Here is a 21114-nt window from a genome sequence, read left to right as displayed (position 1 = left end):
GAAGACCGGGTGAGGAAGTGATTCAACAACAAACTCCTGTAAGAAGGCAAGACCAGCGTTTGAAAGGTGAAACTGTAGAAGTTCACATAAAAAATGTAAAGTTTCAACATTTAGCATTAATAACCAGTTGCTTATGGGGGGAATGGAAAGATTTTCCACAATCTGAGGTCTTTACACTAAGAACGGACAGCTTTCTGAAAGATGCCTTAGCCTGAACAGATTTGGGCTTGCCAGGAGCCTCCAGCTGGGCTCTGTGGTGGGTCAGACAAGATGCCTATATTGCCCCTTCTGACCTTTGAACCTGGATCTGAACCCTGCTTCCTCACCTCTTTTCCAGGGTGAGCTGATCAGTTTAGCCAAACAGTGTGACCTGCCAGTGAGGAAGGTGGAGAGGTGGTTCCGGTGCCGGAGGAACACAGACCGACCCAGCCTGTCAAAGAAGTTTTGTGAGGCCTGGTGAGTGGGACCACAAGTCATGAGCAGCAGGGGCCTTTCACAGGTGCTGAGCTCCGCAGGCAGCTCACTGCCTCCCAGCCTGCCCTCCACCCCTACACAGAGAGCATCCTGGGTCTTCCCTGCCCCACCTGGTTCTTCTGCAACTCTGCTGCTTCTCTGTTACTGAAACATTCCTTGCTTTTCACTCCCAAGTCTCCTTTTACTTCTGTCTCACCTTTATTCCTTATAGGGCCTCTGTTTCTGACTTTGTAAGACTGGCATTCTGCTTTAAAACACAATTGTACCTGAAAAACTCCCTACTGTTTTGCATCTTACTGCTTCTTGCTGCTTTGCTGCTGTTTCGGTGCCTCCAATATAGTCAGCCTTTCTGTTGCCTTTCCCGTGACTTCCCTTTGCCTCACTGCAGGCTGATTCCTTCTGCTGCATCTTTTCTGCAACTGTTCTGTGCGCTATTGCTTTCTAAAGTCACAGGCAGTGGGCTAGATTGTATTCTGTTGTCGGTTGACTTGAGCATCCTGAAAGTCAAAAACCAGCACCCTTTTATAGTGGCATAAAAAGGGGCCTATGTGCAAGCTTGTGTTTTCCAAAGAGCAAAACTCTTCTGGGAAACAGCTGTGTGGAAATCCTCCTTATTATGTGGAGGCACAAAATAAATCTCAAGTCAGCCAGTTCTGTGAATGTTAGTCCTGGCTAAGCTTTCCACAGTAAAGGAGGATTCTCCTAAGCTTGGTTGAAATGCTTCACTTATGAGTGGCTGCTCTGCTGTTCATGTAAGGAAGTAGGGTCTCCCAGGAAAGCCAGAGAGATGAAAGAAATCATTAAATACCTGCAGTGCTATTCATCTGTCTAAAAGTGCATATCCATAGGGTAGACATCAACTTTGAGCTAATCACCTCGTGCTCCATTTAGCCCTTAACCTCTAATTCAAAACCCCTGTCTAAAAACCCTAATTGAAAAAGAAAAAATAAAAAAAGGATGTGTATTATTTACTTATAATATTCCAGATAGTTGCAGTTAGACCTATTTACAAAATCTGTGGACAAAGAGTTGTAAAGCAACCATGGTTAATCTGCTGCCATCAAGATGAAATCTAAGTTCTCCCTACACTCCCTACACTCAGCTTACTTGCAGTAAATAGTAACACTCAACAGTAAATTCTTTTCTGACTCAACTCACTGAGGATGGTGTCCTTCCATCTGCCCACTGTCACCATTTGCAGTCTGTAAAAAGAATGTCCTTCCAATGTGACGTAGTAGCTTTGTACAGTTCATGTCTGTCTTGGGAGTTCCAGGTGGAGTCCCTCTCAAAATGTAGTTACTTCTGATTTGTTATGGAGATTTTTGGAAATTAAAGGACTGGTTTAGACAGTTTTACTCCTTTGAAGATTTCCTGTGTTTAGTTTATTAACAACCTGTTTATTCTGTTGGGGTGAAATTTCCCTCATTCCTTCCTGTATGTGTGTATATTCAGTGTGACCTGCCTCTGTCCAGTGAACTTGGCAAACATTTTATATGTACTTCTGTGTGGGTTTAATGTGGGTAAATCATTACCAGCTCCTGACTGAGACCAAACATGACAGTAATTACTTATTTCACATGATAATGAATTTAGCATGCCTAATCTCCAAAAGCCTAGGAGAGAGATTGGCATTGTTTGACTTCTACGCATGCATCTGCTAGTGCGGGGAAGGTTTGGGATGATTATCTGGGTGATCTTAATCAATGGGATTCTTGTACTTTCTGCCATCTCTAACGCAGAAGAATTGCTCTTTGTGAAGTCTGTTGAATATGCTAGTGATGTGCAAAGAGCCACTCCTGTTATGATCTGGGCAAACTTTGAACGTATTAATGTATGACTTTGCCTTAATAGTGTCATTCTTTGAGTGAGTGTGATTGATATGCAGAATTGCAGTTTGGTGGTTAATGAATGGGATTCTAACGTACTTTTTTTTATTTGTTTGTAGCTGGAGGTTTACATTTTACATCATTTCTTTCTTCACTGGACTTGCTGTCCTGTACGATGTGAGTATCCAAGCAGCGCCGCTTGCTGTTCTACTTAGCCAGTGCCTGCAAGAATGGCAGGGTTTGTTGTCAAACATGTCCTTTCAGACCTTTTTATAGAGGTTTTCCCACCACATCAGTCTGTGTCCTCTGCACAGCACATTTATGAGACCACAAACATATTGGACCATGCTTATTTTAAAAACTGAAACTCAAACCCAAGAGGTTTCATTTTCTGGCAGAGCAGAAGACAATGGGGATTGTGTAAAAATACATTTCTGTGGGGTAGGAGATGGAACACATGGAGGCTGCAGGGCCTGTTTGTGTGTTGTATCCAATAGCTGTTTAAGGTAAAAAACTCAGGCTTCCTTTGGAGCATGGACTGCAGTTTAATAATTTTCTTTATTAATTTTCTTCTCCTTACCCAAGGTGGATTGGTTCAGGCTCATGGCTCTGCCTTTTCCCTGATTTGTTAAATAATGAGTTCTCTTGATACGAATTGAACTGCCTCAACAGGCAGAGGAGGTAATAGAAGCCGTGCATATGCTTTAAGCACTGAGCTGTCTTCACTAAGCTGGGACTAGGGGCACTGGTCATCCTCTGGCTGTGTTTTAAAGGCTACCCTGGCTTTTTTGCTGAATCCAATTCCCTAGGTGAGCTTTGCAAAAGTCTTCCACACTGGCACCTCCTGAGGGCCTAAGTAATGGAAAACCTGCAGATCCCAAGACAGCAGGCACAAACTATGCTTGTCACTTCTCATTATTGTAACAAGTGGAGAACTTTTGAACCTACACTGACTTTCAAGTCAGAATTTAAGGTACTCTAGGAGTATGAGTATTACAGGATGAGCTAGCAGAGGGGTGAAGGTATCTAAGTCCCAACTGCAGTGTTTTGTGGACCTGTACATCAAAATAGAAGTCTACTCTCTGAGGCTGGCTATGAAAGTTTGGTATGGATGGCCTGCTTAGCATAGTACAAGAGTCCTGTGGCAACAGAATGGGCAAAATCCTGTTCTTCTGTATGTTATCTGACCATTCTTGGAATGAAAGATCATCTTCACTTTTTGTGAAAGTCTTTTCTTTATTCGGTACACATCTTGCAATTTTCACAAAAAAAAGGAGGTATCTATCCTATGAACAGCATCTCTAGATCCCATAGCAAATAGCATGTTATTCTGTTATCTAAAATTGTACAAAAATGACTACGTTAAAAAGAAGGACAAAGAATTAATGTGACAGGGCTTATTTGCATGTGACATTTCCTGACTTTTGCATGTTTACTTTGTAATTTGAGTAGTATTTTAATACGCATTTGTTTTTGTGAAACACCCTTCTTTCTTTAGGAAAAAAGCAAGTGTTTAAATTCTATATTAGTAGCTTTAGACTTATGGCAAAAACCTCTGCCCCATGAGTCAGTGAAATAGCAGGTAGCAATAGAAAGTTATCTCACAGTAGGCCACCAGAAAACGGCTTTATTTGCTGGGAGTAGAGGAATGATGAAATTCAGGGATCTGGGGTTCCTTTCTAGTTTAGGTAACATGGTGTGCCATAGTTGTTTCAGAGTTTTTGCTTTGTCCTCTCTGATTCTATATCACACGTCTCTCCTGGTTCTGTACCTCTGTATTTGCTGTAAATCCTACTCCCAGCCCCAAACCCTGGCAACAGAAGGCTGTGTCTACTCCTAATTAGCACTGCTCGTAAATAAACACTGCTTCCTGCTTCCTGCTTCCCTTCCAGATTGCTCATGCACCAGCAGGTGCTCAATGAGAGAAGAAGAAATGTTGCCTTCTTGCTCTTAGCTCTGATATCTGGAGCCTTGTAGAACTGTTACAGAAAATCACCCTTGCAGATATGGCATAGAGTATGTTCCATCACTGTATGCCTAGGATGTGCTTGCTCTGATCAAATTTGGGCACAGCGAAGGGTCAGAGCATGCTCCATGCAGGACGAATTTTTGGGGACTTCAGTTGCCATGTTTCTATGAAAGTTTCTAAGCTGCCAAGTTCTAAACTACCAATTTTCTGTGAAGTGTAAACAAAGTAGGATCTTTTCAGAGGTTCATTACTTAACAGGCTGCAGCATGATCCTCACCATTAGAGGACAAACCATGTTCCTGACACACAAGTTTTCAGCTGCCTTACCACGTTTAAGTGGTGTTGTCCAAACCACAGAGATTCTTAATGAAATATTTGTAAGAATATTTTAATATATTCAAAACATAACCACCACCATCCAAACTTGTAGAAGGCTGCAGCAAGTTGGTAGAAATCTTCCATGAGCTATTTTATTTAGAAATGGGCTAAACAGCACGTGAAATTTCAGTGCAGTAGCCACAAATTGACAATGTCACAAGCAACTGCAAGTTCTTGTAGTGGAAATCTCTTGGCAACTGAATTCCAGACACTGCGACCAGCTCTGCTTGCAATAAAGCACAACAAAGTCTGTAGTAGTAACAAACTAAAGGAGTTAGACAGTTGGTAAGAGAAGAATTCCTCTCACATTCATGTTGCATTTTCTTTCCAGAAGCCTTGGCTTTGGGACCACAGAGAGTGCTGGACAGGATATCCACAACAGGTGAGTCATGCAAGAGGGAGAATTGCTGTTATAAATCATGCATTGTCTTTCAATATCTTTGGAAAATCAGGTTATATTAGTGACAAAAGAGAGGGCACTGAATTAAATTCAGACTTACAAGCCCTAAGAATTCAAAGCCAAACCCTTGTCAAGGGAGAATGTCTTTGTATCTGGTGTAATCCAAGCCCAGTAGAGGATGAGTCAGGAAAGCAGGAGGAGACTGCAGAAATAAAGGGAGAGTTCTGACCAGGTGAGCCAAGAAACTGAAAAATGGGAATGCTCCAAGGTTGTTTAGTTTGTAGAAGAGACTGAGGCCAGAGAAGAACGTGTTGCCCGAGGGGAAGTGAAGACTTCAGTGGAGAGTACGTAGAGCAGAGGACATGCTCTGAATGGTATGCTGTGTACTTTCAGCTTTACTGAAGAATCATTTCCACGGCACTCCCCAAGGAGTTTCCCAGTGGAACCGGCAGTATAGCCAGTAGCAATACAGCATCATTCCTATTAAGTTCAGAGGATGTTGTCTTACATTGTAAAACTGTATATTCTGAGTTTTTTCACAACAGTACTGCAAGAAGCTGTCCAGTGGGTTCGAAAGCCTACATCTCTTATCAGCCCAGACCAGAATAACCTCAATGAAAATTGCCAGCTAGGCAGAAAATTTGCTCCTTGTTCCTCAACACAAGGAGCAAAGATAGCCCAGACCAGAATTGCCTCAATGAAAATTGCCAGCTAGGCAGAAAATTTGCTCCTTGTTCCTCAACACAAGGAGCAAAGATAGCCCAGACCAGAATTACCTCAATGAAAGTTGCCAGCTAGGCACAAAATTTGCTTTGTTCCTCAACACAAGGAGCAAAGATAGCCCAGACCAGAATTACCTCAATGAAAATTGCCAGCTAGGCACAAAATTTGTTCTTTGTTCCTCCACACAAGGAGCAAAGGTAGCAACCAAAAGCCAGGTACTTTTTTGACCAGCTGCCTCCCTTGTTATGCCTACTCCCATAACTTGAGAAGTTGGAAGAGTTAGAAAGGAGCTTCACCGACTGAGCACAGGAGCTATTGCCTGCTTTGCCTTTCCCCTTATGTTTTTATGTACTCTGAATTCTCTAGAGAAGATGACTATTGCCTGTTCTGTAGCAGGAGCCTTCCTATATCACACTGCTGTGGATACCAGAGCAGACATAGTAAAGAGAGCTAAATTTCATTAAAGTGAAAAATCTGATTCCAACTTTGGAAGAGGTTCCTCTATCCTATGAGAGCAGCTGGTAAGTGTTTCTAGCAGGATAGTAATCTGTATTATCATGCAGGGAGCTACCATGCACAGGATTTTACAGTACTAGAATTTCCTGGGTAGGAAATAAAATCTTTCATTAACTGAAGAGGAGGCTGAAAGAAACTTGATCCCAGTACCAAGACAAAGTGAAGACTGCCTATGTTCCAGGACTTTTTGGTCTGGCAGTCAAAGTTAGAGCAAGACCTCATGACTGTATATTGAGGTTGCAGACCCATAAACGAAATGTAATGCACAATTTTAACAGTGTGAGCCACAGGAAACGTAATGGAACAAATGAGTGATGAATAAGGTAGTATCTTTCAAGCCAAGTCTCCAAACAATCCACTGTCACTCAAAGGCAGAAATTTTAGGGGAAAATCTGTAGTTCAGTGTGAAAGCCAAACCATACAAACAGGTGGTGCTTGAATAGGAATTTAAGACTAAAAGGATCACTTGGGTCCTTGCCTCCCGTTCTGTACATTTGGAGTCCATGTCTTTTCAAAAACAATCCAAGTCATCATAACAGCACACCGGGGTGGGTTGACCCTGGCTGGCCACCAGGTGCCCACCAACCCGCTCTGTCTCTCCTCTCCTCAACTGGACAGGGGAGAGAAAATACAACGAAAGGCTTGTGGGTCGAGATAAGGACAGGAAGATCGCTTACCAATTACCATCACGGGCAAACCAGGCTTGTCTTGGGGAAATTAATTTAATTTATTGCCAATCAAATCAGAGTAGGATTGTGAGAAATAAGAACAAATCTAAAAACACCTTTCCCCCATCCCTCCCTTCTTCCTGGGCTCAGGTTCACTCCTGACTTCTCTACTTCCTCGCCCCGAGCCGCACAGGGGGACGGGGAACAGGGGTTGCGGTCAGTTCATCACACATTGTCTTTGCCAGTCCTTCCTCCTCACACTCTTCCCCTGCTTCAGCATGGGGTCCCACCCACAGGAGACAGTCCTCCACGAACTTCTCCACCATGGGTCCTTCCCATAGGGAACAGTCCTTCAGGAACAGACTGCTCTGGCATGGGTCCCCCATGGGGCCACAGGTCCTGCTAGGAGCCTGCTCCAGTGTGGGCTCTCCATGGGGTCACAGCCTTCTTCGGGCACATCAACCTGCTCCAGCGTCAGGTCCTCCACAGGCTGCAGGGGAATCTGCTCCAGCACCTGGAGCACCTGGTCCCCCTCCTTCTTCACTGATCTGGGAGTCTACAGAGTTGTTTCTCTCACATATTCTCACTCCTGTCTACCAGCTGCTGGTGTGCAGTGGGTTTTACCCCTTCTTAAATATGTTATCACAGAGGTGCTGATGGGCTCAGCTTTGGCCAGCGGCAGGTCCGTCTTGGAGCTGTCTGGAACTGGCTCTGTCAGGCATGGGGCAGCTTCTGGCATCTTCTCACAGAAGCCATCCCTGCAGCACCCCTCCCCCACCCCCACCCCCCTACCAAAAAACTTGCCACATAAACCGGATACACACACTTTGCAACATCTGTAACAAACAGAAAAGACCAAAACCAGACCTAGTCATGTCCCACTGGCAAAGAGCAAGAAAGGTCAAGGACAAACCTGTGTATTGGCAGGAACAAAGAATGTATTAAATACAATTTCTACTAAACAGACCGTGTCCTGTGCTAAAGACAATGACAAAAGAAATGCCAGTTCTCCCAGATAATCTGATCTTTGGGGAAAAAAAATCCTTTCTGATCCGGAGCTCCTGTTTGGATAACCTGCAGAGTGTGAACAGTATGTACCAGCCTGGGAGATGTTACTATCTCCCCTGGTAGCACCAGTGCATCCAGCTGTGCTTCCTCTTGTGGCCAATCACTGGTGCCACAAAGGAAAACAAACTAAAATCTATGAAGGCCATAAATCAACACTTTGGGTAGAGAAAGCCCAAATAAATTGGTATTTGGGAGCACCATACTCCATGATTCTTTGGAAACGCTAGTTGCAAAGCCCCTTTAGTCATGGGAATTTTTTTTTTATTGAATAGGTTCAGGTTTACGGAGGCCATATAGTGCCACAACAGTGAAAAATTACTTGTTAAATAGCATATATCTTGCTAAGTGGGTCTAAGCTTTTAGTTTTCCCGCTGTAAAACCCCAGAAAAATTACCCAGAAGAATGCAAATTACTGTTCACGCTGAGATTGCACTTTCCCCCCATTAGTTTGATTCAACTGAAAAATCTGTGAAGGGTACAATGTGTCTGAAGCATCTCCTTGAATCCTAAAAAGGGAATGATTTATTCAGCTACTACTTAGCTATTTCACCATAATGAAATGGTTTACATAGCTTTTAAAGCTCTATACTGACTGCTCAGGAATCTGCACAGTGCTGAAGAAATGCTGAAAATATTCTGGATCTTCTGGGTGATTCCCTAAATGTTCCACATGGTGCATCAAAGTGGAATTTCCCCTGCTATTTGCATTTGCTTCAGCACAGATGAGATTTAATAAGTAACCATATAGTTCAATTGAAGTATTTCCTCCTGAAGCTCCAAGAACCAGTTTTGTTGGTCTGGTATTCTTTTGCCTAGGAAGCAGTCTTCACTTCCAGCCCTTGCTCTACTTTATCTGATGGGTATTTCACTGTCTCTCCCCTTCCCACAGCCTCTCCAACCCTCCCTGTTCTGGTACTACCTGCTGGAGCTCTCCTTCTACTGGTCACTGGTCTTCACCCTGCCTTTTGATGTGAAGAGGAAGGTGAGTGGCAGCCTCAGAGAAGAATCAAGCACAAACAGGACCCAAGCTGATCGCTCAGGAGAGTGATCTCTGAGAGCACGTGTGTAGTGCTAGTCTGAGGTTTTGGGGGATTCTGCCCTTGCTCATTCCCAGGAATTTCCATTCCCAACCACTGGCTTCCCTCTCCTCTGGGAAGTGGAGAACACAAACCCTAACAGAAAGGTGCAAACTACTGCAGAGTTCTCAATCCAAACTTCAAAATTGCTCTTCTGGGACTCTTCTAAGCTGCACTGATCGTAGAGACGGGAAAAGAGATGATTCTCTGCCAGTTAAGCTGCATATGTTCCTAGGTGCCAGTGCCCTGACAGACAGGGTGCTGTGTGATTACATAGGCATACACGTGCATTGAGGCTGCAAATATACACTTACAAGGAAAGGGTGGTTGTGTGTCTCCATCAGCGAGCCTGGGGGTATGAGATGATTGTGCAAACAGGTAGGCATGCACAGGGGCACAGAGCAGAGATGGATATGGGCACTGCTTTGTGACAGAAAGGAAGTGCTCTTTATGTTGAATTTGTCTGTACTGAATCATTGGCTTTTATTATTCTGTCTTCTGATTTGCACCATCATCGGACCATTACTGGTGGACTGGAGGGAAAGAGTGTTCTTTGTTGTGAGATCCTCAGTTTACACTATAAACACTTCATTCCAGCTTCTCTTGGTTGCCTGCATTTCTAGAATGTGTTTGTTAAAACAGTTATATGGGTAAGACCGTATAGTGGGAGGTTTCTTAAGTCATTGGGTAGAGAGATTTCATTGCTACCTGCAGGAGGCATGCTTTAACCAGGGCAGAAAGTGCATTATGTATTTTATTCTCTGCTGTCTCCTTTCTCATCAGGATTTCAAGGAGCAGATAGTCCATCATGCTGCAACCATCTTTCTGATCAGTTTCTCCTACTGTGCGAATTACATCCGCATTGGGACACTGGTGATGGTGATTCACGATGCTTCTGATTGCTTCCTAGAGGTGAGCTCCACAACTTAAATGCCAGGCAAAGCCTAGTTAGCAATGGTGCTCTTCAGCCAAAGGGTGTCTTTTGATCTAGCACAGTATGGGCCAAGCATTATGGTGTTTCACAGATAACTCAGTACTGATCTCCTGACCCAGCCCAGGGTGCCCTGCAGAGAGCCAGGAAGAGGCATGATTACCTCCATGCAGATTGTATTGTGTCTGGCTCATTAGCCTCCTGGATCATGTGCAGATGCACTGTCTTGGCCTGCTGTTTTATTGTTCTTTCTCCTTCCAGCCAACTAAGATATTCAATTACATGAAGTGGAAAAAAACTTGTGACAGCCTCTTTATGATCTTCTCAGCTGTTTTCCTCATCAGCCGCCTGGTCATTTTCCCCTACACGTGAGTCTGCTGCAGTCAAGGGAAATGGAAAAGCTGCTGTCTGAGACGGGATAATTCAGCTGGGTGCTGAATCTTTTGCTGCAGCCTTTGCTTTTCAATCCTTGAGCATATGTCCCAGCCCTTTGCATAGGCTACAGTGCCACATGGCTGTTGCACCTGCCTTGGGGTTCATAGAGTAGTTTTAAAGTCCTGAAGTATACTGCAGAGGAGAAGTCCTCGGCCTGTGGCTCTATCCTGCTTATTTCTGGTGGGGACCTGAGAGTTGGCTCACATGTGTTATATATAAGAAGGAGGTGGCTGACCTGAAGCTTCCTCTATGACTAGAGCTTTCTGGGGCTTAATTACGGCCCTACTAACAACAAGCTTTCCCTCCACTGCAATTCCCTCTCTCTTGCAGAGTGCTCTATAACACCTACTATTACTCCATGGAGATATTCCAACCTTTCTTTGGATACTACTTCATGAATGGTCTCCTGATAATTCTGCAGCTGCTCCATGTCTTCTGGTCCTGCCTAATTATTCACATGGTCTACAAGTTCATCCTCCAGGGCACGGTATGGATCAGTTTTTATTCCCCTGTACATCACATGGGGAGGGAGGGTCCACCTAGGCCGCTTGGGAGCACAGGAGTTCATCTGGGATGGATTCCTTCTTGCCCTAGTGAAATTATACATGTACATTCCTAGCAGTGGGTTGAAAGGAACACTCAATATTATTAGGGAAAGTTGACCAAAAAAAGGTAAAGTTTTTATGAGTCACTACAATATTGGGTCCGCTTCTGATGCTTGTATTCAAGAAAAATGTGGATTGGACTCCAGGGAGGATTTCCATGAACAAAGCCAATGACATCTGAGTAAGGATCCCAACACTTAGGCCAGTATGCTTTGCATTTGTAACAAAACTAAGATATCAAGGCAGGGAAAGTTGTCATGATTGGTGAGGCCAGTGCAAAAGCGCTTCTGTTATAGTACAGGATTTTTAATTACAATGTTACTGAGATCACAGAATGGCTGAGGTTGGAAGGTACCTCTGGAAGTCTTGTCCATATTCCCAGGCTCAAGCAAGGTCACCTAGAGTAGGCTGCCCAGGACCACGTCCAGACAGCTTTGGAATATCTCCAAGGACGGAGACTCCACAACCTCTCTGGTCACCCTGTGCCAGTGCTTGGTCACCCTCAGTAAAAAAGTGTTTCCTGATGTTCAGAGGGAGCCTCCTGTGTTTCAGTTTGTGCCCATTGCCACTTGTCCTGTCACTGGGCACTACTGAGAAGAGCCTGGCTCTGTGTTCTCTACTCCTTCCCTTAAGGTATTAATATACACTGATAACATCTCCCTGAGCCTTCCCTTCTCCAGGCTGAACAGTCCCAGCTCTCTCAGCCTTTCCTCCTATGTGAGGTGCTCCAGTCCTTTCATCGTCTTTGCAGTCCTTCACTGGACTGTCTCCAGTATGTCCATGTCTCTCTTGTACTGAGGAGCCCAGAACTGGACAGAGCACTCCAGGTGTGGCCTTACCAGTGCTGAGTAGAGGGGAAGGATCACCTCCCTCAACCTGCTGGCAAGAGTCCTCCTAATGCAGGCCTGGAAAGGCAAGGGCACATTGCTGACTCATGTTCAACTTGGTGTCTGCCAGGACCTCCAGGTTTTTCTTAGAAAAGCTGGTCAGCCCCCAGCATTTACTGGTGCCTAGGGTTGTTCCTCCACAGGTGCACGACTTCACACTTGCCCGTGTTGAACTTCACAAGGTTCCTGTCAGCCCACTTCTCCAGCCTGTCAAGGTCCCTCTGGATGGCAGCACAATCCTCTGGCATGTCAGCCAGTCCTACCAGTTTTGTGTCTTCAGCAAACTTGCTTAGGGTACACTCTGCCCCATCATCCAGATCATTAATCACAGAATCATAGAATGGTTTGGGTTGGAAGGGACCTTAAAGATCATCTAGTTCCAACCCCCTTGCCATGGGCAGGGTCAGTTTCCACTAGACCAGGTTGCTCAAAGCCCCATCCAGCCTGGACTTGGAACATTTCCAGGGATGGGGCATCCACAGCTTCTCTGGGCAACCTGTTCCAGTGCCTCACCACCGTCACAGTGAAGAACATCTTCCTTGCATCTAATCTAAATGTGCCCTCCTTCAGTTTAAAGCCATTACCTCTCGTCCTATCACTACATGACCTTACATAAAAAAGTCCCTCTCCAGCTTTCTTGTAGGCCCCCTTTAAGTACTGAAGGGCTGCTCTAAGGTCTCCCCAGAGCCTTCTCCAGGCTGAACAACCTCAAGTCTCTCAGCCTGTCTTCATAGGAGAGGTTCTCCAGCCCTCTGATCATCTTCATGGCCCCACTCTGGACTTGCTCCAACAGGTCCATGTCCTTCTTATCTTGGGGGCCCCAGAGCTGAATGCAGGGCTCCAGGTGAGGTCTCACAAGAGCAGAGTAGAAGGGGAGAATCACCTCCCTCGACCTGCTGGTCACGCTTCTCTTGATGCAGCCCAGGATATGGTTGGCTTTCTGGGCTACAAACACACATTGCCAGGTCACGTTGAGCTTCTCGTCAACCAACACCACCAAGTCTTTCTCCACAGGGCTGCTCTCAAGCCACTCATCGCCCAGCCTGTATTTGTGCTTGAGATTGCCCCAATCCATGTGCAGGACCTTGCACTTGGCCTTGTTGAACTTCATGAGGTTCGCACGGGCCCACCTCTCAAGCCTGTCAGGACCCCTCTGGATGGCACCCCTTCCCTCTAGCATGTTGACCGCACCACACAGCTTGGTGTTGTTGGCAAACCTCCTGAGGGTGCACTCAATCCCACTGTCCATGTCTCTGACAAAGATGTTAAACAGTGCCTGTCCCAATACTGACCCCTGAGGAACACCACTCATCACTGCTCTCCATTTGGACATTGAGCCATCGACCGCAACTCTTTGAATGCGACCATCCAGCCAATTCCTTATCCACCCAGTGGTCCATCTGTCAAATCCATGTCTCTCCAATTTAGAGACAAGGATGTTGTGCAGGACAGTGTCAAATGCTTTGGACAAGTCCGGGTAGATTACATCCATTGCTCTTCCCTTATCCACCAATGCTGTAACCCCATCGTAGGTGTCCACCAAATTTGTCAGGCATTATTTGCCCTTAGTGAAGCCATGTTGGCTGTCACCAGTCATCTCCTTGTTTTCCATGTGCCTTAGCATAGTTTCCAGGAGGATCTGCTCCATGATCTTGCTGGGCACAGAGGTGAGACTGACTGGCCTGTAGCTCCCCAGGTCTTCCTTTTTTCCCCTTTTTAAAAATGGGGGTTATGTTTCCCCTTTTCCAGTCAGTGGGAACTTCCCCAGACTGCCACGACTTCTCAAATATGATGGATAGTGGCTTACCCACTTCACCTGCCAGTTCTCTCAGGACCCGCAGATGCATCTCATCAGGTCTCATGGATTTGTGCACCTTCAGGTTCCTTAGATGGACTTGAACCTGATCTTCTCCTACAGTGGATGGTTCTTCATTCTCCCAGTCCCTGCCTGGGAGACATGTTTTGTATGGATTGTCCTACAGTGCTGTAGATGTCTACAGAGTAGATATTTCTGTCTAAACCAGCTGTCTGGACTCTTCATAGCAGTAGTGGTAAACAGGCATGCCCAAAGCATAATCCATTCAAGACTGCACCCAGGTAGTGCTGTTCATCTCTATCAGTTGTAGAGCAACCCTAGATAAATGTCTGAGATGCAGCTGTATAAACAAAATCAAAGACATGACCTAATGGCATTAGATTGGCCACATGCCAAGGACACAGTCCAGGAGTAACAAGTCAGTGCCTTCTGGGAGTTGACCTCATCGCCCAGGGTGAATTGTTTTATTAGTATCCAACTGGGGAATTCTGTCTTACGGGAACTGAGAACAAGCATTAAAGGCTCGTCTTCATCCATATTGTCCCCATTTTCTTTATCTGCCTTCCCTTAAGGTAGCACAGAGCAAATTTCTTGCACATTAGGAAACAGTAACTTCACAGGGCAGAAAATGACGCAACTGAAGACACCCTTTTATTGTTTTCCTAATTCTAGTGTGGGCTGAATTACCATTGCAGTTATTACAGTGTAAAATGATGAGGTAATAAATAGCCTTATTAGAAAGAAATGAACGATCAGGGAGAAAAATACTGAAGCGTATCCAGAATTTTTCCTATTTTATCTAAAAATCATCTGCCACATTTGATGCAAAAATATATTTGAGAGCTTTTCATATTAAGCAGTGAATAGCAAAGAAAAATCATCCTGAACGATCTGTTTCAATAATGGTATTTAGTAGCCCAAAGCAGTATCAGCAAGAATACAGGACATTCTCCCCTTTTTGAGAGCCATGAAATTCTTGCTCCAGTTAGTTCACATTCTTCTCATAGGCCTTTCTGATCTCCAGTTTTCCTCTCTGGCTACAGGATCATCTGCACCACCTTCTCACATGATGTCCCCTAATGCCCAGTAATTAGAACTCAGCCTAGATCCTGAAGTACGAGTTTCATTCCCTCATACAGGCAGCCTGAGATACATCATTGTAATTCATGCAGCTACCTATATTGTCCTTGGAGGCAGTTTGAATTCAGTGCAAGTTTAGATTCTAACAAATCCTGTCTGCATTTGGGTGTAGTGATCTCTGGAAAGAGCGTCAGATCAAATAGACTTCTTAATATAATCCAAGAGATATCCCCAGAAGAACAGACAGAGTAAACGGAGTCTACAGGTGTTTATGCAGCAACTGACATGCCCCTGAGCAGTTTCCAAAGCTCAGGTCACAGAATGGGTTTGCTGCTTTCCCTCAGAGCACTCTTTCCAACAAGGAGTGTGACACTGTTGATTTGTCCCCAATTTTGGTATCTTGTATTGTAGAGTAGAAACAGCCTGGGAAGCCAGCAAGTGCTAGGCTGCTTTTCTAAACTGTCATTTTATCACATTGTTTCTTCTTTGTCTTCCTTTTAAGGCCATGAATTAAATATTTAGAAAAGTGGAGTACAGATCTCTCTGTCAATAGCAAGAGGAAAAACCTGAACATAAAACTGAATGTAATCAGAATTGAGTGGTTTTGTGTTAAGCTATTGGTTTGTTTGAAAGCATATGCTTTCAAACTGTCCAAAGCAGTGTGCTCAACCTACAGCCACCCAGGCCAAGCATGGTCAGAAGCTATCTCCTTGTCCCTTTTGGAAAATGTAAAAGAGCTTGATTAACTGCCTCCCCCCATCCTTCTTCCACATGCTTATGCCCAAGGCAGCAACATGGATCTCCTCAGTCTTACACGGTTGTCCTCAGTTCTGGGCATCTGTGGTTTGCTGCTGCTTCTCAACCTGTACAGTAATTCCTAATTTTTATCATGATCACAGCTAGGATTCCACTGAGACTGAAATCAAAGAGACGGAGAGAATCTGTTTCCAAAGGTGATGTAAAAGCTGAAAGGACACAGTAGAACTGTGTGCCAAAGGCAAGTGGCTGAAGTAGCAGATGAATGTTTAGCCTGTGGCTCAGCTAGCACTGCTTCTTGTGCAGACTTCTATGTTTGTATTCCTTCTCATTTACATGTTTCCGTAGATGGAAAAGGACATGAGAAGTGACACAGAAGAAAGTGACAAGGATGAAGAAAGAGAAAAGATTAGGGAAAAGGAGCAAAATGGGATCACATATTTCAGCAACGTCACAAGCAACAATTATATCCAGAGGAATGGGTCTGAGCCACTGAAAAACAGAACCCATCTCACCAATGGCCATGTCAAGGAAAGATAGCTACTGTTCATGTGCTTCTGGTATGGTCTTTAATGAACCCAGTCCGCCGTCTTTAGAAACAGTTTTGCTCATTGTGTAGGTAAAATGGAGTGCAATTGCAGTATCATAGCTGAATTCCTGCTTCCCGTAAACAAAGTGTTGATAGTCAGTGATATTTGAAGGAAGTTTTTGGTCTTTCTTCAATAAAAGCTTACTATAGGTTGTAGCCTTGAAGCAGATAGAAAGGGATCAAAGTGGTTTGACTTGTATTAGACTGTACCATACTTGTTGTTAAATGTGTTAATCTTGAAACATACTTTAAAAAAAAAAAAAAAGGTGGATAAACTCTGGCAATGTCAAGTCTTAACCACCTAATGTTATTTGATAGGAATCTGTTTAGCCTTGATCAACCTCTGGAGGCCCTGGCCCATTGCCACTAATGATTATGGCTAACAAGTAAGTGTGAGACTCTAAATCTTAATACGGGGACACCTCTTTTGAGAAGACAGGTGCCCCATACATACTCAGAAAATTAAAATTAAGCATAGTGGAATGAGAGCTTTGGAAAGACACAGGAGAAAACATTTTCTTCTCAAAGGAAATGCTGCTGTGCACCACATGACCAGTTTTGTAATGGTATGGATCTCAGTCCCTTCTGTTGTCAGCGTTATTGCCACAAAGGTGGGAACTCCAAAGCCCAGACTGGAGAGAGAGTACCCACCCAAATCATAGTTGGAACAGCTGGAAAATCCAGACAGCTGTGTCTCAACTGTCAGGTAATCCTTTAAACCTGTCTTGGAAGGAAACACAGTCAGAAGAACAGTGGCAAGAAACTAGATAATCTAGAAGAGAACACTGATTAAGTGCTCATGTTTTCACCTAGTGTGATTGGCACAGTGGGAGATGTTTACAGAGTCAGCTTGTGGCAAGAAGGGAATACATTTCCCCTATCCTCAGAGGAAAAAGGACCCAGAGAAGATCTGCTGAACCTTATGGAATAATGCTTTAATGTGGCCTTCTGACTCTAGGGCCTTTGCCTAGATGTATCAATAATAGCAAGTTTAAAGCAGTAGTCCATGAAGTCATGATGCAGTTCTGATTCAGTTTGTTTAGGTGTCCTGTATCTTATACCCTGTGTAGTCTTAGACTTTGGATTCTGTAATCCCTTAAAAGAGTTAAATTAGTATGACATGAATTTCTGTTTTACAGGTCAATTAATCTATGAAACTGAAGTATTAACAAATTCACTGTAATGAGTGCAGGGACTTAGACTGCCAAGGCCATGCAGACACTTCCCTATATGTGCCCAGTAAGGGCCAATGCTAACTGGGGGGGTACATGGACCAAGGACATGCCTTTGAAGAGGTGGTGCACATGTTTAAAATTAAAAGGCAAGTGACAGCATAGAAGGACAAGACGGTTTTCAGCAATCCACTCAGTTGACCTGAGATGTGACTGAGAGCGCTTTGGTCTGAGCTTGTATGTGCTTATCTTAGGTTTCAGTCAAAATACATTGCATAATTTCAGATGGGAAAAAGTGGTGCCAGTGTGGGTGATTCCATGGCGGTAGCATGCTCTGGGAGGAGAGCATCTGTTCTTGCATCATCATTTAAATTTGTATTTGCTGAGGATAGTTTGTCTCTGAAACCTTGAGCTATTTTGAAGATGGAAGTACATGTTCTGTCTACTGTCATGTTCCTTTAATCTGAATCTATGATCTTGCCACTCCTCTGCAGGTGATGTGTTCAGGTGTGGTGGTTATGTATAATTTTGTACTACTGAATGTAAACGTTCTTTATAAATTACTTTTGAAAGGTTTGATTGTCTGGGCTCTTTTCTACTTCTTTAACTAACAGGAGGTAACCTGACTAATTGCACCTTATAGGTGGATGTGTGATGAGGGAGACACGTATGGGTGCCATTGCCAAGGTCGATACACATGCAGTGTGCATGAGAGGATGTTGCATACCCAGGACATGCAGCTGTACTTGGCCATGCCAGTAGAGAACTGCAGCTGCCTGATTTGTCTCCTACTAGGTAAAGGCCCTGTGTTTGGCCCTGGAAAAAGGGACACTTTGGGGCACCCCTGCATTAGACCTAGGGGCAGACCAGGTTACTTGGTACTGCCAGGGCAGTGGCAAGTCCAAGATTGCAGCACCAGGGAGATGCTTTGGACTTGCAAGGATAGGAGGAGAGAAATTAATGACTATTCTTTTTCATGAGGTTTTAGAAGGCTAGGAAAGATCCCTGTTGTAAAATCACAGCACCTCTCGCCTGAGAAGCAGAATGCCTCCCAGAGACTGCACAATTCACTGTGGAGCCAGTGCAGACATATGTTGATGCCTGCTGAATTTTATCCTCAGGACTTTGCTGTAGTCCTGAAGATTGAGATAAGCTCATTAGGAGGCAAATGTGGTTCTTGTGAAAGGATACATCAAGCATTCAGGAGAGCTGTTGGACAATTAAGAACTACTGAGTGCTGCTTTTAGCTGAGGAACTGAGCATGACAGTGATGAGTCACTGGGGCAGATCAACTGCCAAATTTGTTTTCTTGCCATCAGCTTGCTAAGGCAGCTTCTTTAAGAAGCTCTGTGTGTAATCAGCCTCCTCCCCGCATTGCTCCACCTTCTCTCTTTACATCTGCTCCAGTGTTGGAAAGCTTATGAGTGCTATAATAATATTTATTAATTTAGTGTATCAACACCCTCCACACTAAGGGCATCACAGCCCCCAGCACAGAGAAGCTGTTGTAGAAAACCTGCAGCAAGACTGTCATTTGTCTGCTGAAAAGCCCAGCGGAGCAGATGAAGCACTGGGTAGCACAGCATAATCTGTATCTATTATTTCCCCTGTATCTTTATCACCCCATGTGCACAGAAGAGGCGTGCATCACACAGTGTGTGCATCACTTAATGTTATCAAGCAACTGTGGGAGATGAGGTGTCCAGCTCCAGGTGAGCTATGAAAAAAAGAACATTTACTGGTGCTCCCAGGCTGCTGTGTGGTGGGCGAATTGAGGACTGGCAAAACATGGTCCCCAGGCTGGCATCTGGCCATCCTAGCCCAAAATTATGGGTGACATGAATCTGCTGACTCCAGTAGATCTGGACATCTAGTGCTGGTTTGGATCTTGTTTTAAGAGCAGTTTGGCACAGTTGTTCCCTTCCCCCTGCACACACTCGCGAAACATCAGGGATGTGCATCCACCACATTTTTTCATTTAGAACATGTACGCCCAAGGGAATGTTTACTTGGATGGCCACACTTTGAAAGACATTGCTTTTCTCATTCACACACACGTACAGCAGGCACTGCCTGCAGGTAAGGGCGTCCCTAAGAAACAGCAAGGCTTTGTTCAAAAAGCTGAAGTCGTGTCTAAACAAGGAAAGTGGAAGGACCTGTAACGTTGGCAGATAAATGTGAACATGCAATAAAGCAGGCCAAGAAATATCTTGAGAAACAACTTGAAAGGCAATACCAATCTCTGAAACATTGGAAAGACTGCAGGAGTCATAGATAATCAAAGCATATAGTAAGAACACTGAGACAAATCAGGCTAGAGCCAAAAAATTCAATGAGCTGCCTTACATATGACTTCGCTGCTTAGAAGATCAGAGGGGGTCCAATACCTGACATCTTGCTGAGGCTACTTCCCAAGAGGATCCATCTCAAGCTGATGGGTGAGAAGATGTTACATAGCAAACAGACTAACTGATTAATAACAAACCTTCAAACCTGGGTGGCATTCACTCAAATGTCAAGAGGAAACTCATACTAGAAGGAGTTGAACTGTGGAATGCCATTTTTTGTTTCAAATCAGCTCGTTATCAGAAAAATTTAAGAAGGTTCCAAGTGCGAATGTGAGGAGCTACAGTCACCTGTAGTCTGACGTCCAGTCTGGTCAGGCTGGTAGAAAGTGTAATAAATTATGGAATTTGTGGAAACACATATGAACATAATATTGTAGGAAAGAGTCCCCGTGGGTTGTACATGAGGAAATTATGTCTCGCTCTGCTGGAGTTATCCCAAAGAGTCGGTGGGCACATGCAGACGAGAGAACCTGTTACCTACTCAGCTTTGCAAAGGCATTCAGAAAGGTCCCTCACCACCTGAGAAATCCACCTGAGGTTACCGTGAGAGACAACAGGGGTTTTTTGCAGCTATGTATTGTTGCAGGTGCCCCAAAAAGGGGGAGGGAAAGGCAGATGGCAAAATTGGCTGATAATGAAAGTTACTCATGATGGTGATGCAGACTGATTGCAATCGGTTGCAGAAGGGTTTATGGTACTGAGGGACTGAGTGATAAAACACAGCTGAAACTATGGAGGAGAGCAATGTGGTGCATGTGAGAAGGTCTCATGAATTGCTGGGCTGAGTGTTAGCACTTCAGAATAGTTTGGGGAGCGGTATATCAACTTAGTGCTCAGTATGTGATGGTTCAAAATGCAGATAGGATATGGGATGTTGCTGGACAAGATGGAGGAACCAAAATTGTGACTGTTGGGGCCCTGAGGGTGCCAGAAGATCTTAATGGCTGTGGCCAATCTCACCTGGGACCTCCGTCCACACTTTCTGCCAGATATCAGAGCTGATTAATAGGTGAGGGCTTTACAGCCTGAGAAGGAAAAGGCTGGTAGAAAGAAGGGGCAAGAGAAAAGCCCCTGCTGTTATTGTCACCAGGTAGGGACTTCAGTTGTCTGTGCAGCAGAGTGTAATTGAAGTTAGCCACCTCCTTGACACCTACTAAATTACTTTCTTGTACTAGGACATCTTACCCCACCTCCAAGCTCACAGGCAGGTCAGAACAAGTGATGCTATTTCAACTAGTCTGAAGTCATATTCATGGGATTGAGTGAGAGGTGGGGAGTCTGAATGATGAGCTGTTGAGCTGGAATCCTGATTTAGGAGTCCTGAGTTTTATGACTTGCTGCTATCTGCTTGCTGAATCCTGGAGCGTCTGCTTTCTTTGCCCACCACCTTGACCAGG

General features: G+C 44.5%; 1 protein-coding gene across 7 annotated transcripts in view; it reads left to right on the top strand.

The window, feature by feature from the left end:
• The window catches only part of LOC128148154 (ceramide synthase 4-like), a 46710-nt gene extending 28765 nt beyond the window's left edge, over positions 1-17945 (top strand). For all 7 annotated transcript variants that reach the window (XM_052801678.1, XM_052801673.1, XM_052801674.1 and 4 more), the window contains 8 exons: positions 338-456; positions 2420-2477; positions 4979-5029; positions 8912-9004; positions 9882-10010; positions 10291-10397; positions 10795-10951; positions 15957-17945. In XM_052801678.1, coding sequence (XP_052657638.1) covers positions 338-456; positions 2420-2477; positions 4979-5029; positions 8912-9004; positions 9882-10010; positions 10291-10397; positions 10795-10951; positions 15957-16148 — 906 coding nt within the window. In that variant the 3' untranslated portion in view covers positions 16149-17945. The remainder of the gene's footprint in view (positions 1-337; positions 457-2419; positions 2478-4978; positions 5030-8911; positions 9005-9881; positions 10011-10290; positions 10398-10794; positions 10952-15956) is intronic.
• The last annotated feature ends 3169 nt before the right edge of the window (positions 17946-21114 follow it).

The sequence above is a fragment of the Harpia harpyja genome, chromosome 11, assembly GCF_026419915.1.
Source record: "Harpia harpyja isolate bHarHar1 chromosome 11, bHarHar1 primary haplotype, whole genome shotgun sequence".
Lineage (NCBI taxonomy): Eukaryota > Metazoa > Chordata > Aves > Accipitriformes > Accipitridae > Harpia > Harpia harpyja.
The sequence above is the reverse complement of the archived record's forward strand: the minus strand, read 5'-3'. Positions and strand labels throughout refer to the sequence as shown.